The sequence below is a fragment of the Aristolochia californica genome, unplaced genomic scaffold, assembly GCF_029961685.1.
Source record: "Aristolochia californica isolate CCGP_79_NKW_82.1479 unplaced genomic scaffold, dmAriCali1.0.hap1 SCAF_6, whole genome shotgun sequence".
In the NCBI taxonomy this organism is placed as follows: Eukaryota; Viridiplantae; Streptophyta; class Magnoliopsida; order Piperales; family Aristolochiaceae; genus Aristolochia; species Aristolochia californica.
The window spans coordinates 36349738-36370225 of record NW_027182257.1 but is presented as its reverse complement, the minus strand read 5'-3'; the positions used below and the strand labels follow the sequence as shown (position 1 = coordinate 36370225).

General features: G+C 36.1%; 1 protein-coding gene across 4 annotated transcripts; it reads right to left on the bottom strand.

Annotated features, from left to right (window-relative positions):
* Positions 1–836: 836 nt before the first annotated feature.
* On the bottom strand, positions 837–16083 carry LOC137935021 (threonine dehydratase 1 biosynthetic, chloroplastic-like). 4 transcript variants are annotated; one of them, XM_068779644.1, is made up of 12 exons: positions 15796–16083; positions 15364–15404; positions 14462–14516; positions 13867–14351; positions 7961–8140; positions 7606–7875; positions 6998–7204; positions 6628–6876; positions 6472–6545; positions 6185–6302; positions 1485–1619; positions 837–1339 (listed from the first exon to the last, which is right to left on the bottom strand). In XM_068779644.1, the coding sequence occupies exons 4-12, from the start codon at positions 14317–14319 to the stop codon at positions 1199–1201; spliced, it is 1827 nt and encodes a 608-aa protein (XP_068635745.1). In that variant the 5' UTR covers positions 14320–14351; positions 14462–14516; positions 15364–15404; positions 15796–16083; the 3' UTR covers positions 837–1198. The 4 variants fall into 4 exon arrangements, with proteins under 4 accessions (XP_068635745.1, XP_068635744.1, XP_068635746.1 ...); XM_068779643.1 differs by having other exon boundaries at positions 15364–15387; XM_068779645.1 differs by lacking the exon at positions 15364–15404.
* Positions 16084–20488: the final 4405 nt, after the last annotated feature.

Genomic DNA, 20488 nt, shown 5'->3' with positions numbered 1-20488 from the left:
GAAATTTGTTGTTTTGTAGCTGATGGGAATAATAATGTCACATTGAGGAAAGAGGCTGTAGAGGAGGGTGGCAGCAGATAACAACTCTGGAGCCCTAGATTCAGGTTTTCGAGTTTTCTGTCTCCTGAACCTGAGGCTATTTCATTTCTTAATTTTCTTACTTACTGTAGCGTTTGGTTCACCTGTTAATTGAGTCAAAAGAAAGGATACATGCTAGAGCCATATGTTCCACCTGTTACATTAGCAGTTTTAATTTTCTCTTATGTGATTTTCCAACCAGCTTCCTTTATTGGATATCAGTTAATTTCTTCATGTGTCAACTAGATGTATGATATCGTCCAGTTCAGAATTAGCTGATTCGGAACTGCCTACACAACTCGGTGTGTTTAAGTAATCTAGGACTGCTTTAAGTTGGTATAAAACCAGATTATTAATTAGTTATGGAATCTAAGACTTGAACCTTGCATTCTTGGTTGAATAACATTGAGTATGTCCTGCAATGAGTTCAAGTTTAGAATTGCAATCGAGAAGTGATGTATGAGTTGTTTAGATGAGGAATTATGTAAAAGACATGGATTGGCTATTTTAAATTTCCTATTTTATTTGATTTCTAATTGGGTGTTCTTTCTATTTCATTCAATTATTCTTTAAATGCTACAAGGCAAGGATTAGTTTTCAGCAAATCTTGCTCTGCATATGATAGAGCAAATTCTAATTTTGATTGAATGATAGTGGGAGTAGTTGAATTGAGCTCTTATGTGGTTTTCCCACATAAGAATCAATGCGTTTAGCTAATTTAAACTGCCCTTCCAGTTTTTGGATCTTCTGTTTCAATTGAATGGTTAAAACTCCCAAGTCCTATTTATTTGTCCAAGCAACTAGCTGATATTCCTTATGGTAAAAACAAAAGATGATTTTTTCAGGTATGAAAGCTAGTTCATTCACACTTAGCCCTGTTTTTTTATTGAACAATGTGAAGTATCTGAAAATCCAGAGTGCTGTGGATGATACAGGCAAAGGCCAATTCTACGTTTTGTATCGTCTTCACCTGATTTGCGATACCAGATCCGGCTTCCAATATAGTGAAAGAGGCGGCCATCCACCAGCTGAACGCCTGTTACTCTCTGCAGTGATGATTCATTGACCCAAAGTTACCTCTAGAGATTTCAAGAAAATCAATTCCTGGATAGGTCATTGCTCAATGCATCAAAAGTTGGTAGGCTTCATTATTCATCTCAAGGGCATACTCATATCCAAGGTTAGATGCACGCTTTTGGAACTCCTCCATCTCAGAACTGGGAACTTGGATACCCACCAAAACATTTGCTCCTGTTTCGCCCTGTCATACAAAGAGAAAAACACATAGATCATCACCCATCGAATGGCATTGTGCTAATTCATGTCTGTTCTTCCAATAAACAAAAGCAGAAATCTGAACCATATTGCATATTCCTAATTTATAAAAGTAGATAACAGAATAGGACCTGTGCACGGTAGTGGAAAAGAGTGATATTCCAACGTGGGCTGAAGACATTCAAAAACTTCATCAAGGCACCTGGCCTTTCTGGGAAGACAAATCTGCAGAGACACTCATTCTCAACATGTGATCGTCCTCCCATCTACAAAGTAAGAAACAGAAACAGTAAGTGACACCTATAATAGACCGCTACTTTGCGAGCTACTAAATCCGTCAATAGGCAAGCATATCAAACTAGTGATGTTTTAAGCCCAAGAACTAAATTTTTGCAAGATAATATAATCTCTTCTGGCCAAGTTTTAGTGGTAGACTAGAATACAAGTATCTCAACATAGTACCCTTAAGCCAGATTGTACAATTACTTAACAAGAGATTGGTAATCACAAATTTAGTAATTTAACTAATTTTTAAGCCATTCCTGTAATCAAAAATCAATAACGCTTTTCATCAGCTTCATAAAAGCAATCCGCTCTTCTTCTAGATTCTGTTTATTACAACTGTTAACAACATGCGTCCATTGTTGTGGCCTTCCAGATTCATATTTTTCATCGAAGTTTTCCTATGCTTGAAAAAGTAATAAATAAGCACTACTATATCATACAAAACATGGTGCAAAGTTGCCTAAAAAGCACCTCACCTTTGATATGAGAAGAACAAACAGAGAAACAAAATTGCTAAATGAACTACTGTGAGAAAAGACGTACCAAATTTGTTCAGCATCATCAAAACCGAATTCTATAAAGAAACCAAAACTGCCTACCTTCATAGAACTTCCTCTTGTGTAGAAGGGAGAAGAGAACACTTGATTTCCCAATTGATTGTTCAGTTAAATAGTTATAGAGTGCAAGGATCAGAAGAGGGAAGAGCGGCTCATAGGCATGGAGTCAGTGCTCCATTCCAGGTTCATTTCAAGATGGCTACGTGTCATTAGATCTTGTAGAAGCATTGAGATTCAAGTATTAAGACACGCTTTTTAATTTTGACATCTGAATAATCTTAGTGGCATGGTGCACAAAAATTATGCTCTTCCTATCAAGTTAAGGGCAGCTTGATACTGCTTAGGCAAAGCTTTTAAATGCAAAAATATGGTCCTAACTTATTGACATATTTAAGGGTTTTGGCCCTTAAAAAAGTGCAACCTAATTAAAACAATAAAAGATTTTACAAAGTATCCAGTGTGTATAGTCTGATCTCCAAACTTGGTCCTCTTATTCTATCTCCAAGGATAATCATTCCAAGCTCTACAGTTTAATGAATTGTTGGATTTGTCTCCTTGATCAACTAGTGATTCAAACTCATGAATGGCCTCCATATAAAAACTGTAAGAAGGGAACTTTCATCTCATGCCACTTTTGGCAATCCAAGGAGGTATGATAGAGTTGCTACAAGATGTTTGCTTAGTTCCAAAATGGAATTTTGATAGAGTTACGACAAAATCTATGCTCCTTGCTAGCTTTGTGAGAATTTTAGCAGAGCTTCAACTGTTTTCTAGGACACAGGGCTCTAGTGACTTTTGCAAAGTTTCTCTCCGTCCCTGAGTCCTCCATATCCGAACTTGATTAGTACCTTACACAATTTGATGGATGGGCCAAAGTTTTTCCTTTGTCAACTAACTTCAATTTTATAGCTAGCCTCCACTTGGTGCTTGAAGAAGAACTTTGACCTCAAATTGCATCTAGTGAGTCTAAGGGCATGATTAAATATTGGCAAGATAGTTGTTTCTACTGCTTCTACGATGAATTTTTGACAAAACTTCATGAAAACTTCAAGATTTGGTCTATTGTGGGCAACATCTTCTTTTTCCGTTGAATAAAATTTCTCCACATGAGGTCTGAAATTTTTTCCAACAATTATCTTCTCTCCAAAGCCTTTCCGTCTCACCCCAAATGAAGGGCCCTATTTATAGAGTATGAGGGGTGGTTGAGCACCACTCTTTTTTATCAACCCTCCTTGATTCCTTATCCTCATTTTCTCCTAACCAAGTCCACCTATCAAGAGGCGAGACACATGGCAAAGCCAAGTCTTCTTTCCATGAGGGTGACACGTGTGGCAAAGCCAAGTCCACCTTCTATGATGGTAAGACACATGGCAAGACAAAGATGGAATTCAAAATATGTGGCTTTTGCTTAAGCCACATGTCGAATTACATGGCACCTTATGGTCATATCACATAGCACTCCTAGTTGTGCCACATCTCACTTGTTGCTTTAATCTATAGGTCACTCCTATGCAAAGACACTCCACAATGTTGATTTTGATCGAAAATTGTTAAAAACTAATCCATGTGCTTGATTTAACTCTCATAGTGGTCCTGCCCCATCAGTCGATGTCTTTGATTTTCTTTGACTTTTAACTAACCCACAATGCCTATTGTGTTATTAGTCAAGCAGTTTGACCTTGCTTGTTGATTGACCATAGGTCGACTTTTGTGGTTACAGATTCCAACTTGCACTATTGATAAAAGTTTCAATAGTTGACTACAAGTTAATTCTATAATCATTGCTTCAAACTCGTGTAACTATTGGTCAAAATGTTTGACTTTTACCCTTGCTTCTATTGGTCAATGTATTTGAATTTAATCTCCAAATAGCTAATATTGGTCAAGCCTCATAATTTTGGTCAAGATGTTTGACTTGACAGGTGATCAACCATTGATTGGACCTCATAATCTTGACCATTAATCGGGGTTCTAAATTTGATTATCAAATTTTAATGTTTACACTCATATGCAAGCAAATCAAGTATAGAGCTTTGCACACCCTACATTTAATAGTTACCTTAAAAAAATGTCCAATAAAATTGCAATTATACCTCTTCTTATCAAATTTTAATGTTTACACTCATATGCAAGCAAATCAAGTATAGAGCTTTGCACACCCTACATTTAATAGTTACCTTAAAAAAATTTCCAATAAAATTACAATTATACCTCTTCTATCACATGCCTCCCAAGCCCACAGCTTTTATTAAGCTTGCCATATCCAATACAGTTACTAGCCCAAAGGTAGAAGGCTTACATTTGGCAGTGTAGATAACCTAGTCTGACCATGCTTATATGAGAGGGATATTACCTCAGGCTTGAATTGCTTAATGAACTCCCTTACAGTCCCTCGCTTGGAGGATGATCTCAACCCCCTAATGTTTCTGAACAATGAGCTCATTGTGCAGCTGCAATGTCTTTGACTATACCTAGCCTCTCACTAGTGCTGAATTTTGCATCTACCCAACTCTGGAGGTTGCTTCAGTGGACTCACAGAGCCTGAGCAAACTCCTGGAGACTGATTTCCAACAGATAGATACTCGCAAGGATGCTTTTTTTTTTTTTTGTCACAAACACTGTGCTCCACAGGGTGAACCTTCTCCAAAGGTATCAACTTGGGGCGAGGTATAGTCAATGTGGCATTGCCTCTTTCTGGATCACCAGGGGTGCAGGGGAAGAAAGCTTTGTTAATATCAGCTCTCTGGTAAAGGGCGAAACAGTGGTTCTACTGTTGGGGAGAAGGCTGCAACCAGTCTGAGTAGCTGGCTTTTAGCCACCTTTCCTGTCGTTGACAGATCAAATCAAAAGGAGGTGGGGGACTTTGTACTGGGTTAAGTGCAGTCAGAAGGCTGCTGTTGAGACTGCAAAGGGTCATTGCTGCTTGGCTTGTTCTCAGTAATTCTTTCTACTCTCGTTGCGGGATGAGAGACTGCTATATTAGCTGGATGAAAGGTATTCTCTCTCTTCCTGGATGTAGGAGCACATATTCAAAGCAGCTTTTGAGGTTTGTAGTCTACTTTGTTAGCAGTAGACATAATCCTGAGGTGGCAATATGTATTGCTGATGCCATAGCTAAAGATGGATTAACCTTTTTTTTTTTTTTTTTGAGAAAGACCAATGGTGGAACCTATAAGTGCATTGCTGCAGGAACCTCCCTTTCCCTTGTTTCATAAGGCTTGTCTTCTCCTCTTCATGTGATTGTAACCCAACTTACTAAAAACTCCTCAATTTCTCAAGAAAAGCAGTACCTAAACAAAGAAGTCATATGATAAACATTACTCATTTTCCTTTTCCTCCCAAAGAAAACTCTTTAAAGAAGAACAGATACAAGGGAGTCACCACTAATGGGCTATAAAAAGGACCAAGAAAAGAGATAGGAGAATTCTTTCTAGAGATCCAGTGTCATCTTTGTTAAGTTGGGTCCAAGGCCTATCCCAAAATGACTAGCTACATTAAGAAGCCTCTTTCCCAACTAATAAACTCAAGATCTTTGTACTCACTAATCCATGTGGGATTATTCCTTAACACTCCCCCTCACGTATAGACCATCTTTTGTGGCTCTACAAGTTGATAATTTAGGAGTAGGCAGTTTAGGTGTAGGTTCTCTTTTGTGGCTCTACAAGTGGATAGTTTTAGGTGCAGGCCCTCTTTTGTGGCTCTACAAGTAGATAGTTTTTAGGTGTAGGCCCACATATGAATACCTGCTCTGATACCATGTTAAGTTGGGTCTAAGGCCTATCCTAAAATGACTAGCCACATTAGGAAGTCTTTTTTTCCAACTAATAAACTCAAGATCTTTGTACTCACTAATCCATGTGGGACTATTCCTTAACAATCTTAACACTTTGTCATTATCCAAAGATTAATAAAAAGATAGGAAGCCATCATTACCAGAGTCTGCTGAAATTTTGATAGCATATGGCATCCAACAAAGTTTAGGAAGTTACTAGATGTCGTAGATGATCTTTAGCCAAGTCATTATTTGTAAGATCAATAGGTTGAAGTTGAGAGTGCTTCATCCTTTCCATCATATCCCGCAACTCTGTTACTGTGTGAACACCAACACTGCAAGCAATAAAATGAAAAATATGAACACAGCTTGTTCCATCACCACAAGCATGCTGTCAATATGAAAGCCATAGAATTTAGGGAAGAACTTCTGTTTCTTTTTCACTTTGAGGAAAAAGAACAATTCATCAGTTAAACCTACAAACAGATCAAATCTTTCACCCACCTATACATGACAATTGCTTCTTTTTTACTGGCATCATATCTATACTTGAACTCTGTAATGTTTACTTCACCCACCTTGCAAAAGACAATCGATGGTTGATAACAACTCAATATAATAGCTCTGAGTTGAAGACAAATGAATAAGGCTTCTAGGTACCTGTTCAGCAAAATTTTTAAAACTGCCAGGCTCCTCAGGCATGAGAGTAGCAAGGACAGCCTCTCTAGACCTACCAACATCAGCAAGCTCTGTAACCAACCTCAGCCTGTCGAAGTTCATATTTGCCCCACTAGTAATTGCTACAACAGCTTCATCTTTAAGACCATAGTATTTGCAGTAGGCCTCTGCTCCTGCTAAAGCAAGAGCCCCAGCAGGCTCTAGAATACTCCTTGTTTCCTCAAACATGTTCTGCAGCATTAGCACAAATGTTATGTGCAAAGCTTTGAAAACCTTTAAGCCTCTAGAAGAAAGAGTCAATTATATTAAGCAACCCATGTTATGTGCTAAGTAAATGGAAGAAGTTAACAACCTTTATAGAAGCACAAATAGCATCACGACTGACTAGAACAACTCCATCAACCAAATCTCTGCATAAATGGAAACATTCTTCTCCAACTACTTTCACCGCTACACCATCTGCAAAGCCTCCTACCTGCTCCAGCAGAACTCTTTGTCCGTGGTGTAGTGATAATGCCATTGCATTTGCATCAAAGGGCTCTACTCCTATTATTTTTACCTAAAAAAAAGCTAAATAAGTGATTTTACAACATGTTTGATTTCTTTAAAAAAAAAAATTATCTAACATATCATTTTAACCTTCCCCCATAGATTTAAGGGTGATACTTCGATCCAACACATTTCTAGATAAAAATGAACCTCAACTAAGTAAACAAGAGATTTAAACAGGAAGGCACATATTCTCATGTTTGTAGAACATGGACTTGTATCCTGAAATTAAAATATACAAAAAGTCCCAGATAGAAGAAGTTTGCTTTACAGCAATTTACCAACTGCTAAACTGAATCAAAAGGAGCACTTAGATGGGCAAACCTTCATTTTGTGTAACTCATCAACACAGGTAACATCCCATGCTTAAAAATGCTGTGTCATGAAAGGAAGGAAAAATGCCTTACGAACCTCTGGTCTAACCCACTTCATGTAAGCAGCAATGCCTGCTATTAATCCTCCACCACCAACAGGAACAAAGACAGCATGTAAAGGACCTTTGAATTCACGATCAATTTCCAGGCCAATGGTGCCCTGGCCTGCAATGATGTCTGGATGATCAAAAGGTGGTACGAATGTGAGACTGTCCTTCTCACTGAGATTCTTTGCATATGCTTGTGCTTCATCATAGGAATCGCCCACAAGTTTAATTGTTGCACCTAATCTTTGAACAGATTTCCACTGAAGAAAGGAAAAAGGCAATCAAAATGAGGCACTAGGAGAAGAAATAGTGACCTCCATTTGTGCAGTTGACAATCAAATAAACCTTGATTTCTGGTGTGGTCACAGGCATAACAATCACAGCATTGCAATTCAGCTTTTGAGCAGCCAATGCAACACCTTGGGCATGGTTTCCTGCCGATGAACAAACAACTCCTCTGTCCAGCTGCTCTCTTGGCAGCTTAGCCATCATATTGTAAGCTCCACGCAACTTAAAAGAAAATACCTACATATTGAATCAACAAACACAATAATTGCATTACCTTGTTCATGATTCTTAAAAACCCACATAAGGAGTCAACAAAGCATTTACTATATTGTTAGAAACTTTGCAAGGGTATTTTAGTAATTTCTCTCTTCTTGATAATTAGCTTTTGAAATAGCAATAGGCTATATATCATGTTAGAAGTATATAGTTCATGTTTGGTTATATTCTGAATAGCTCTTGAAATAGCAATAGGCTATATATCATGTTAGAAGTCTATAGTTCATGTTTGGTTATATTCTGAATAGTATTGATAGAGTTATGAAAGTTTAAGTTATAAAGGGCATTTATGTAATCTTGTATCAATTTCATTTAAGTGATATTTAATAGAGAAAAACACCTTTCTACTCAAAAAAAAAAAAAAAATAGAGAAAAGGGACTCAACATGTGTTGCCTCAAGCACACTTGCCCTCTCTTCCTTCTCTCCTCTTCTTCTCTCTTCTTCTTTATTAGAAAGCTTGCACTTTTTTGTGGTGTTAAAACTAAGGATTTTATGATCTATGATCAAAGTAGAAGAGGATTAAGGGTTGAGAAAAGGAAAAAGAGTTGTGGAGAGAAGGTTTAGGAGGAGGAGAAAAAGAGTAACAAATTTGGAGAAGGAGAAAGAGGCTGGAGAATTAGGGTTATGGACTTGATCCAAACCCTCCCCCTTAAGCTCTATTTATAAATAATAAAAGTATAATATTACAATTATACCCTTCACCTTAGTAAAAGTGAAGAAGAGACAAGAAACATAAACTAATTATATCAATGACACCTTAATTACATCATATCTTCCAACGCATGACATCAAAGTAATGAGATCCCTTTGCAAGGCTTTCCAGGTCCTCTTTCTCTTTCAAGGTTCCATCTAATTTAGAAAAGGAGATTTCCAGAATTCTGACTGATTGAAGTTAACGGTTTGATTTTTCTTCTTTTCCTACTGCCATAACCTTAGGGTTGTTGGTTCTACTACTAATTAGAGCAGTCCCATGCTAAGATTGTGCCCCTAGAGGGTTACAATATTGGGTTTCTCCAAACTTCCGCCTATGCAGGCCTCTATATTGTGCCTACTGCCTGCATCACCAGTCTGAAAGGTGATGTCATCCTCCTTAGTCCAATTTTTTTTATGGTTTTGGCTAGAACTGGATATACTGCTCACCAAATTGGACGCTTATTCTTTGAGTTGAAGTTTTTTGCTGCCCAAAGTAGTCTGAAGTGGGGCCCACAGCCTGTGCAGGCCTCTATATTGTGCCTACTGCCTGCATCACCAGTCTGGAAGGTGATGTCATCCTCCTTAGTCCAATTTTTTTTATGGTTTTGGCTAGAATTGGATATACTGCTTACCAAATTGGACGCTTATTCTTTGAGTTGAAGTTTTTTGCTGCCCAAAGTGGTCTGAAGTGGGGCCCACAGCCTGTGCATATCCTGTTGTTTAGGGTTACTTGATCTTTTGAGACATAATTGTTTGGATTAGATATGGCTGATTCTAATGAAGTGCTTGCACCAACTCAAGAGCCAAGTTATTCAGTTTAAAAAAGGGCGACAAAAAAGTTATTGATTACTATAGCAAGGTGCAAAGTATATTATAAGAGATTAGAATTTATCATCCTTTTACTATTGATGAAAAAGAGCTTTGAAGCAGCAAATGAACAGATTTATGTGACCAAGTTTTTAAGATGGACTAGGGTCGGATTTACTTGCCTCAGATGATGTTCCCTCTCTTTCTAATGCTTTTAACAAAGTCATGCATGCAGAATCTGCATTGATTACACTGAGTAGTAAAGAAATAACTGCACTAATGTTGTTGGCCTTGATATCAACATGCACCAAATCAGTTAGAATCCACCCATTGGTTGTGGTGGAGGCAGAGGATGAGGTCATGACAGTTGTAGTCGTGGCAGAGGTAGAGGTGACAGATGATGTGAACATTGTGGATGTACCAATCATGTTTCAGACAGATGCTAGGAGAAGTTCGATAAACCAGCATAGGCAAGCTCTATTGTTCTTGGGAATAGTAAAAGTTCCATAGCTTGTGTAGTGGATATTGTGCATGGTGTCCCAGATGAGATACAATAATTACTTCAAATGATGGCCTAGTTGACTTCATCTTCTACATCAACACCTCAATCCACTTCTTCAACTACAATTGCTTTGGCTAAATCAAGTGAATCTGCTTTACATGGTCCAGTGTCTACTTGGGTTATCGATTCTGGTGCATCCTCACACTTGTCAGGTATGTCATCTTTGTTTTCAAATTTGGAATCAAACCTTGCCATGTAAACATGATACACTTCCTGATAGCTCATCCTCATTGGTTAGTGGAGTAGGCTCCATTTAACCTATTCTGTCTATGTTCCTAGATTCAATTTTAGTAGTTCCCAAATTTCCTGTTAATCTTCTTTTTGTTAGTCAGATTACAAAATCTTTGAATTGCTCAATAACTCTCTACCCTACTCATTACGTTTTTTAGGATCTCCACACAAGGAGGAAAAAGATGGACTATATCACTTGGAAGATTCTTCCCAGCATGTTTCTTCTGCATTTCATGTAGGTGATACACCCTTCCAGTGGCATCTTCAACTGGTACATCCTTCAACAGCCTCAATTAATTCTTGTCCTGCCACCTAAATGTGATTTCCTATGCAAGTCATGTCATTTCCCTACAGTCATTCGTCTAGTAGTCTATTTGAGATGATTCATTCATATGTATGGGGATCTTGTCCAGTAGCTAGTTAGTTTGGTTACAAATATTTGGTGTAACGATTTTAGCAAAACTACTTGGATGTATCTCCTACAGAGAAATCTGAAGTGTTCAATGTATTTTTGACTTTCTACAATGAAATGAAAACTCAATATTGTGTTTCACTTCAAATTCTGTGTACTGATAATGGGCTTGAATTTATGAATCATAAGTTCACTTCATTTGTCATTCTACTGGTGTTATTCATCAGTTTTCTTATGTGTATACTCCACGACAAAAAAAGGTCATTTGTTGGAAGTTGCATGGACTATGTAATCTCATATACATCTTCTCAAATCATATTAGGCTAAGGTAGCTCTCACTGCTTGTTTTCTCATTACTAGGATGCCTTCCTCAGTGCTTGGGGACAAGATTTCCTTTCAGATGCTTTTGCCTAGTAGTGAGTTATTTCCTTTCTCTCCTCATGTTTTTGGCTATATTTGTTTTGTGAATGTGTTGAGTCCTACAATTGATAAACTCTCTCCCAAAGCAATTAAATGTGTTTTTTTTGGGTTATTCCCACATATCAAAAGGGTATAAATGTAATTGTCCTTCTACCCAAAAAACATTTATGTCATCTGATGTTACATTTTTTGAAGACACTCCATATTTCTCTATGTTTGGGTCTTCACTTGGTACTTCTTTCCAGCCTAATCATGTTGCTTCTAGTCCGATGGAGGAGATCTCTAGCAATGACACTAATTGAAACATCAAAACCATTACAGGTTATCAACAAAAAAAATTCATAAGACGCCACAAAAGAATCTCTCCGCTTCTTGTAACAGAACCTTCTTTATCTGAGGCTCCTGAGATAAGTGATTTACATCTTCACGTTGTTGTTGGTAAAGGTGTTCGTATTTGCACTAGATATTCTATTTCTCGGTATATCTCTTTTAATTCTCTATTTGGGTCTTTCAAAAAGTTTGCTTTGTCACTGTCTTCTTATACTATGCCTTCTTTTATGCAAGAAACATTATTGTCCACTTTGTAAAAACAGGTCGTGGATGTAGGGATGGAGGTTCTACTTGATCGTAAAACATGGACACTATGTAATATCCCTCCAAGTACTACAGTTGTTGGATGTCGTTGGGTGTACACCTTGAAGTATAATGTCAAATGGTCATTGAGAGGTACAAAGCCTGTCTTATTACAAAAGAATATACCCAAACTATGGAATTAATCCGAGCCCCCTTTCTCTATTATGAAATATTGTTTTTTGTTAGTATAGTTAACCAATTTATAAAGTGCCCTTGTAATACTTATATTGAAAACAGCCCAAAGAATATTAAGGTGCTTGAAGGGAGCATCAGGAAAAGGTTTGGTGTATAAGCTGCACGGTCACTTAATGATTGAGGCATATTCAGATGTTGATTATGCAAGATCAAAACTAGACTAGAAATCCACAACTGGCTATTGTGTTTTTGTTGGAGAAAACCTAATCAGTTGGAAAAGTAAAAAAACAAAATGTGGTGGCCCATTCAAGCATTGAAGCTAAATACAAAGCAATAACTCATACAATCAGTGTGCTTATATGGGTCAAACTTTGTGCTACAAAAGTTGAATTTTCCCAATAAAGAGGTCATGACTATGTATTGTGATAATCGGACTGCAATCTTTATTGCTAGTAACCCTATACTCCATGAGGGAACAAAACATGTGGAAGTTAATTGTCATTTCATTTGGGACGCAATGATGAGTGGAATAGTGGTTACTCCTTATGTTTGGTCTTCTAATCAGATTGGTGACCTTTTTACTAAAGCATGAAAGAATTTTGGATTTTGTGTTGCAAACTGGGGCTTCTTGATATATATGTTCCAGCTTGAGGGAGTTTATTAGAAACTATGCAAGGTATTTTAGCCATTACACTTTTCCTGATATTCAGCTCTTGAAGTAGAAACAGGTTATATATCATGTTAGTAGTCTATAATCCTAGTTTGGTTAATTCTGAATAGTGTTGAGGTGAGTTATGAAGATTTAAGATAAAGGGCATTCATAATCTTGTATCAATTTCACTTAAGTGGTATTTAATAGAAAAAGGGGGCTCAATTTTGAGCCTCAATGTGTGCGCCATCTCTTCCTTCTCTTTTCTACTTTTCTCTTCCTCTTTCTCTTAAGCTTGCACTTTTACATTTATTTCCCTTTCATGGTTCTACTAACACTCAAAATGGCACATGATGTGTTAAGATTGAAACAAGTTTTATCTCAAAATGACAAAGCCACTTAGGAGACCTATGCTCAACTGTATAAAACAATGATTTTTCTTAATTTTATAGATCTGGGACTATTCCCACTAATACTCCCTCTCATCTCCGGACATACGCATATGAACAACAGAATATAAACTCAACTGGGTATAAGCCAGGTCCAGGTCCAGGTCCAAGCAAATGTCCTGCTCTGATACTATGTTAAGATTGAGCTCGATTCCATCCCAAAATGTCTAGCCACTTAGGAGAACTATTGCTCAACCTTATAAACCAACAATTTTTCTTAACATTTATCTACGTGGGACTATTCTCACTAACATTATTCAAAGATACATGTGGTTCAAATTTGTAATGTGCAGAACACAACTTAAATTTCATAACAGCCCATTGCATCATGTAGTATATTTGCAACTTTGTTCTCAAAAAGAAAGACTCCAAACTCCAAATTTTGAAACGGAAAAAATCAGCTTCTACACTGGATATCATTCAACTCTGACCTTTTATTTACATATTTTTTCCTGGTGGATGTTGAACTTTACTCTTTCTTTGACAATGATGTAAATGGCAATTTTAATTACCAGAAAAATCAGAAAAGGCAAGAATTATCAATTTTTAATCCTTTTTTTTCTTCACACAATGCAATTCAATATATAAAACTCCAAGAGGAAGGTTAACCCCAGACAAAGAAGTAAGCATTTATATGATAAAAGAGGCGAAGCAGCCAATTAAGAAAAACTGAGAAGGGGAAGAGAGTGACTAACCTTTTGGTCATCCTCCCTCTTGAGCCACACTTTGACTCCTAGCCGCTCAGAGATTTTGGGTGCGAAGTCCAAGCGGGACACTTTTGCAACATCATATACCTTCGAATTCAGAATGCTGATGAGATAAGACATGGCGTTTGGCAGCACATCCTTTTGATCGAGGCATAGAGTTTTATCTGAGATGCCACCGAGGTATCCACTTTCATACCGCAGTGAATCAAAAGTAACTCTCTTCAGTGAGCTAGTTGCCACCACTGTATCGTTTGGAGTGACATGAGCACTGGGTTTCGGAGAAGCCTGCACTTTCTTTTTGGCAACGCTGGCAGCAATGGACCTATGCCTTTTGTTATGCTTTTTCAGAGTTCCAGAGATGAGGAGGGTAGAGGACAATGACACTCGCACAGGAAATTGCAGAGTTGCATGTGGTTGCGAGATGAAGGAGAGGGACTCCATACACAGCGCAGAGCATCTGAGCGATGATCACCCTAAGAGGCGAAATTTCAGTTTCTTCAAAGTTAAAGAAATAGAAATGGCAACCTCCTACTAAGGAAAGTGTTAATTTATCCAGCAAACATATCTTCTTGAAGATAAATACCTTAAATGACTTTAATCAACTAAACCAAAGACTTTGCTTTTTCCTGCTTCAATCCCTATAAAATCACATATGTACACAAAATAATTAAGATATACATAAATACTACTTAGGGGAATTAGTTGTTGAAGAACATACAAATGTACATAAACCATAATTATTAACAAATAAATAAAATTAAACTTTAACATCAAGGTTATAAATAGTAAAAATAGTAGCATTATAAATTTTTTTTTGTTAAGTCATATTAGAGAGATGAGAATTGGGCATTTGGCTTAATGGCCACGAGGGGTTTTCTAATGTGAGGTCTTGGCTTCAAGTCTCACCAACATGGAAGGGAGTAATGTGCGCATTTAATCAACATTCAAATAATAATAATAATAACAACAAAAACAACAATAATAATAGAGAGATGATATTCCAAAGCCAAAGACGAATCAATAAAAATCAATTTCCATGGATCAGATGAATCAACTTTCGTTTTAGAGTAAAACAAATCTATTTCCATTTCAAAAGATCAATACAAATCAATTTTTTTAGACCAATACAAATCAATTATTTGAATTGATCATAATATAATAAGATAGAATTAGTAATTGAAGTACTTATTGCAAATATCCCATACAACTACTCTCGACGTGTGAAGGTGAATGCTTGAGATTTATTAAGTACATTAAAAAAAATTGACACCATCTAAAAACTTCATCAATTTGACAGCTGCATACCTTACCCAGGATGTATATTTTTGAGTTTATGACAACAATTTCAAAATTACGGATTAGAATCTCAAGAAAAAAAATACTAAAATCAGAATATAAAAAATGATACTCAGTAGAATATTTAAATAAAAAACATGAAAATAGATTGATCAAAATTCGAAGAATGGCAAGGGAACAACTAAGTACCTCTAACAACCAGATGGATGGTACCTGAAAAAAATTAGAGACTGAGTGAAATAAAAATACTGTAAGCAATATGAAGAAAACTCAAAATTTTAAGCAGAAAACTTAATCCAGTATGAAGGATATTAAGTGCCCAGAATAATCTAGAGAAACAACAAGTAAAGGAAATTAATAACTTTCAAATCCAGTCTAAGATTCAGTGAGAGAGGGCGTCCTCCATCAGGTTTCCTAATCTATGAAGGAATTAGAAGCTATACAGTAAACATGACAGATGAGAGAAGAAAGATAAGAAAAAACAAAAAAGAAAAATCCCATAGCAGAAGAAAAACAGATTTTCCTTTCCGCTGGGGTTTACTACAAATCAAATAGAAGAAGTCATAGCAGAAAGGAGGAGAAAAAAAAAAGCTGAAAGAACAAAGAGATTGCAGAGTTCACCTCCACCTGCGGAAATACAGCACAACAAAACCCCGATTTATTGTCTTCCAGATAGCTGTCCGGGGGTAATGTTGGCGGCCACGGTCGATTTCAGAGAAAGAGTTGGTGAGAGAGAAGTAAGGAAGGATAGAAGAGGGACATGAGGAGGGTGGCGGCAGTCGTGCTGTGACATTAGGCGCCCGTAGTAGCCTCAGATGAGATATTCCAATAGTAATCGCATTAGATGTTGTGCACCGCTGTGAGTTCAGGTTTGTTAGCCCAATGGGGGTTGGTTCCATCATCTCGTATGTTAGCCCATTGTTAGACTCTTAGCCGTATCTTGATATGGAGACCAGATTCGGACTTGCTCTATCCATTGGGTATAAGAATGGTTGAACTCGAAAATTAGAGAAACTGTTTCTTCCTCCCATATGACGCTGCAGGCACGATGACGAGAGGCTCCTGGATCAGGGAAGAGAGGGTTTGCAAGCTGTAGCACCCTCCCCTCGTCAAAGCCAATCACTATAGCAGGTTAGTAACTCGGAGCCACTGTGAATGTGGCATTCGTCATGTTTAAAGAGCTTACGATTTTTGTTACATCAAATTCCAGAGAATACCGAGTGGAAGATAAGAAGATAAAAGGTTTCCTCCATGGTGATTTCATTTGCTCGACCTGGAATCTATAAAATTATGCACGAGATGATTGCGATCTCGATCATGAGGCTCAAGCTCTAGTACAGACTGACCACTTAACAACTCTTTTAGAAATTTATAATCTAAAAAAAAATTCCCGCCAACAAGGGGGGGTTAATACACTTAATAGGGAAAGGAAAATGAAAACGAATGAACTAGTGAAAGTGAAATAGAGAGTGAATTACTTTTTCGTGTTAGTGTACTCAATGTAAAGTGCATTGAAAAGTAATTTATTGTGTTAGTGTCTAAAATGGAAAATATAGTGAAAACAAGAGAATGAGTTATATTTTATAATATAACTAAACAAATAATATACCTAAATTAATAATAAACCTAAACAAACATGGTTATTTTTATAATTAGTAATTTAAGATAATATTAAAATGTATTAACATAATAAATAATTAAGTAATATATTTTGTTATAAATTAAGATAGATAGTAGTTTAGTCTAAAATTATACAATAATTATGAGTTAAATTAAATTATTAATTTAATTAATTATAAAATATGGAATAGTCAAACAAAAATGTTTACTTTTATCACGTCTAGATACTTTATCAAAATCTTAGTTTAACAATATCTTAATTATCACTCTTAAATTAGTAATTTAATATAATATTAAAATATATTAATATAAAAATAATTAAGTATGCTATTTTTTATTAATAAATTAAGATAAATTTTAGTTTAGTCTAAATTAATACAATAATTACAAGTTAAAATTAAACTATTAATTTAATTAATTATAAAATATAGAATACTCAAACAAAAATGTTTACTTTTACAATGTCTAAATACTTTATCAAATTCTTAGTTTAACAATATCTTAATTATCACTCTTAAATTAGTAATTTAATATAGTATTAATAGTAATAAAGTATAATAAATAAATAAATATGTTATTTTATTAATAATATAAGATAGATTTTAGTGTAGTATAAATTAATAATATAATTACAAAGTAAATTATTAGTTTAATTGATTATAACAAATAAAAAATAAAAAAGACTTTCATACAAAAATTGATAGTGGATGAATTTTCGAGCTTACCGACATGCTTAGTGTCTTAATTCCTATCTCCTTGCGACAAAGAACTTTTTCTAAACATTTCGAAGTATCTTTTATTTATTAAGGGTCTGTGGATTAATCTACTATATAATAATAATAAAATCCTTGAGGATCCCATTGTTCTTTCACATAAGCATTCAGATGGTGAGAGGGGGAAGAAAGAGAAGAGTTGAGACGACGAGAGGGTTCGACAATGGCAAGAGGGGGAAGAAAAGAGAGAAGTTGAGACAGTAAGAGGGATCGACGAGACGGCGAGACGGCGAGTCAATAGAGAGCAAGAGGTGAGAGAGGGGAAGCAGAAAGGTCCAAGAGAGAAGGTCGAGCGAGGGAAGGTCAAGTAGTGAGACGTAGAAAACATCAAGCGAACAAGTGCAAGTGAATGAACCAAGATTTGGCTCGGAATTCACTTTCACTCATTTTAAACAGAAGCGAGTGAAAGTGAATGAATTAGTATTCACTTTCACTCACCCTCCGGGTGCACTAACAGGGTCTAACACAAAAATTGTTATACATCTAGGATACACAGGTTTATCTTCCTTTCTTTTAGATATCTCTTTTGTATTGTCTTCGTTGCCTACATGTCTTATTTCTTTGTAAAAATTCTTTCACTATTATATTTTGAGGTTTGAGGATTTCGTGTCCTTTGTTGTAATTTGTTCTTTCTTCAATTGAACTCATTTTTTTGTTTTTGAAAAGCAGTGAGACATCTCTTAAGCCCCCCTTGCATATGTGACCTGATTGTTGAAGTCATGATCTGTTAGTAGTCCTACTTTAGTGGAGTTTGTTAATAGTATGGTTTGTGATCTATTTTTTAGCAAGTGTGTTTTCAAAACATACAATATTTTAAGTAGTGGTTAGAGTAGTGGGTTAGAGGAGTGGTAAAAATAGTTTAGTCTTTTGCTATTTATTTGGTTATTCTCCTTGGTATATTGCTTATATAAAGGTTATTGATTAATTAAAGTTAATGTTACAAAGTTCTTTTCTCCTCTTTGTGTTTAGTACCTTTATTCATTTTTTCTCTTTGATATTATAACAATGGTATCAGAGTTTTTGTGAAGAAACAAAAACAAAAATAGGATAAGAGTCTTGAGAATAAAAGATAGAATTTATCTCAACAACAATGAACAAATGACCTCTTAAGCATTTGTGCAACCAGCAATTCATCACTTCGATGGTCATTATGATCATTGGAGTATGTTGATGGAGAACTTCTTGAGGTCGAAAGAGTATTGGCAGGTTGTAGACATTAGAGTGACTGAACCAACAATGAGCCTTCAACTAGCAGACACGCAGAGAGTCAAATTGGATGCACTGAAGTTGAAGGATCTCAAAGTGAAGAACTATCTTTTCGAAGTTATTGACTGATCGATCTTGGAAACCATTTTTTGCAAGGTCACCTCCAAGCATATTTTGGATTCTATGAAGAAGAAGTATCAAGGATCAACAAGGGCAAAGAAGTAGCAACTTCAAGCACTTTGTACGAAGCTCGAAATGCTTCAGAGTCATAGACTATTTTTCATAGACAATGGCAATCGTCAACAAGATGGAGGACGTCACCATAATTGAGAAAAAATTTCAATCCATGACACCAAAATTCAATTTGATTGCTTATTCAATAGAGGAATCTGAAGATATTGACAACCTTTCAATTGATGGATTACAGAGTTCTCTGTTGGTTCATGAACATAAAATTGTACAACAAGATAAGGTAGAACAAGCTTTGCAGGTAGTAGCCAATCCGAAAAGTGGTCAAGGAAAAGGGAGATAGAAGGACAAAAATACATATCACAAAACAAAATAAAACAATGATTCTTATTTCAAAGGAAAACGCCATGACAATCACCATTCAAATGGTTATAAACCAAAGTTTGCAAACAAGTCAAATATTGAATGTTTTAGACGGCACAAGTATGGCCATTATAAGTCTGAATGTAAAACTAATATGAATAGAGATTGTGGTGTGAAAGATAAAGAAGAAGGAATTTCTCTCCTGATGGCATGTCATGCGAATGAAGAAAACCACCAACACTTGTGGTATTTAGATACCGGTTGCAACAATCATATATGTGGAGATAAGTCAGTGTTTTCAAATTTGGATGAATCATTTCGTAACATTGTGACTTTTGGCGACAACCTACAGTTTCTATCATGGGCAAAGGAAAAGTAAAAATCCACAAAAAAAAAAACTCCAATAAGATTATTACTAACATTTTGTTTGTCCTAGATTTGAAAACCAAATTGCTTAGTGATGGTCAGCTCCAAGAGAAGGGATATGTGATTTCTATCAAAGATGGGAGTTTCTCACATTCAAGATGACAAATTGGGTTTAATTGTTCAAGTCAACATGACGACAAATCGGATATTTTTGTTGTAACTCGACAACACCACCCAATCATATTTCTCTACAAGATTGAAGGACGAGCGTGGCTATGACATTTTTGCTATGGACATCTGAATTTTGGAGGTCTAAAAAAATCTACAACATAAGAACATTGTAACGTGTCTTCTGAAAATTTAGAGTCCTTCTCAAATTTGAACTCTAAATTTGTGACAATGTGTTGTTGGCAAACAACATCGAGATCATTTTCCAGAAGGAAAATAATGGAGAGCAAAGGTGTAGGAGATTATTCACTCTGATATATGTGGGCCTATTGATCCGACATCAAATGGTGGTAAACATTATTTTATAACTTTAATTGATGATTATTGTCGAAATACTTGGGTTTATTTTTGCAGGAGATGTTTGAACCTTTTTCAGCTTTCAAAAACTTCAAGATGTTGTAAAAAAAGAAACAGGAATGCCTATAAAGATCCTTCGCAATAATTGTGTTGGAGAATACAACTCACAAGAATTTGTAAGTTTTTGTGAAGAGCCCAAAAGCAACTTACAGCAGCTTATACACCACAGCAGAATGATATTTTAGAGAGGAAGAATCGTACAATCTTGAACA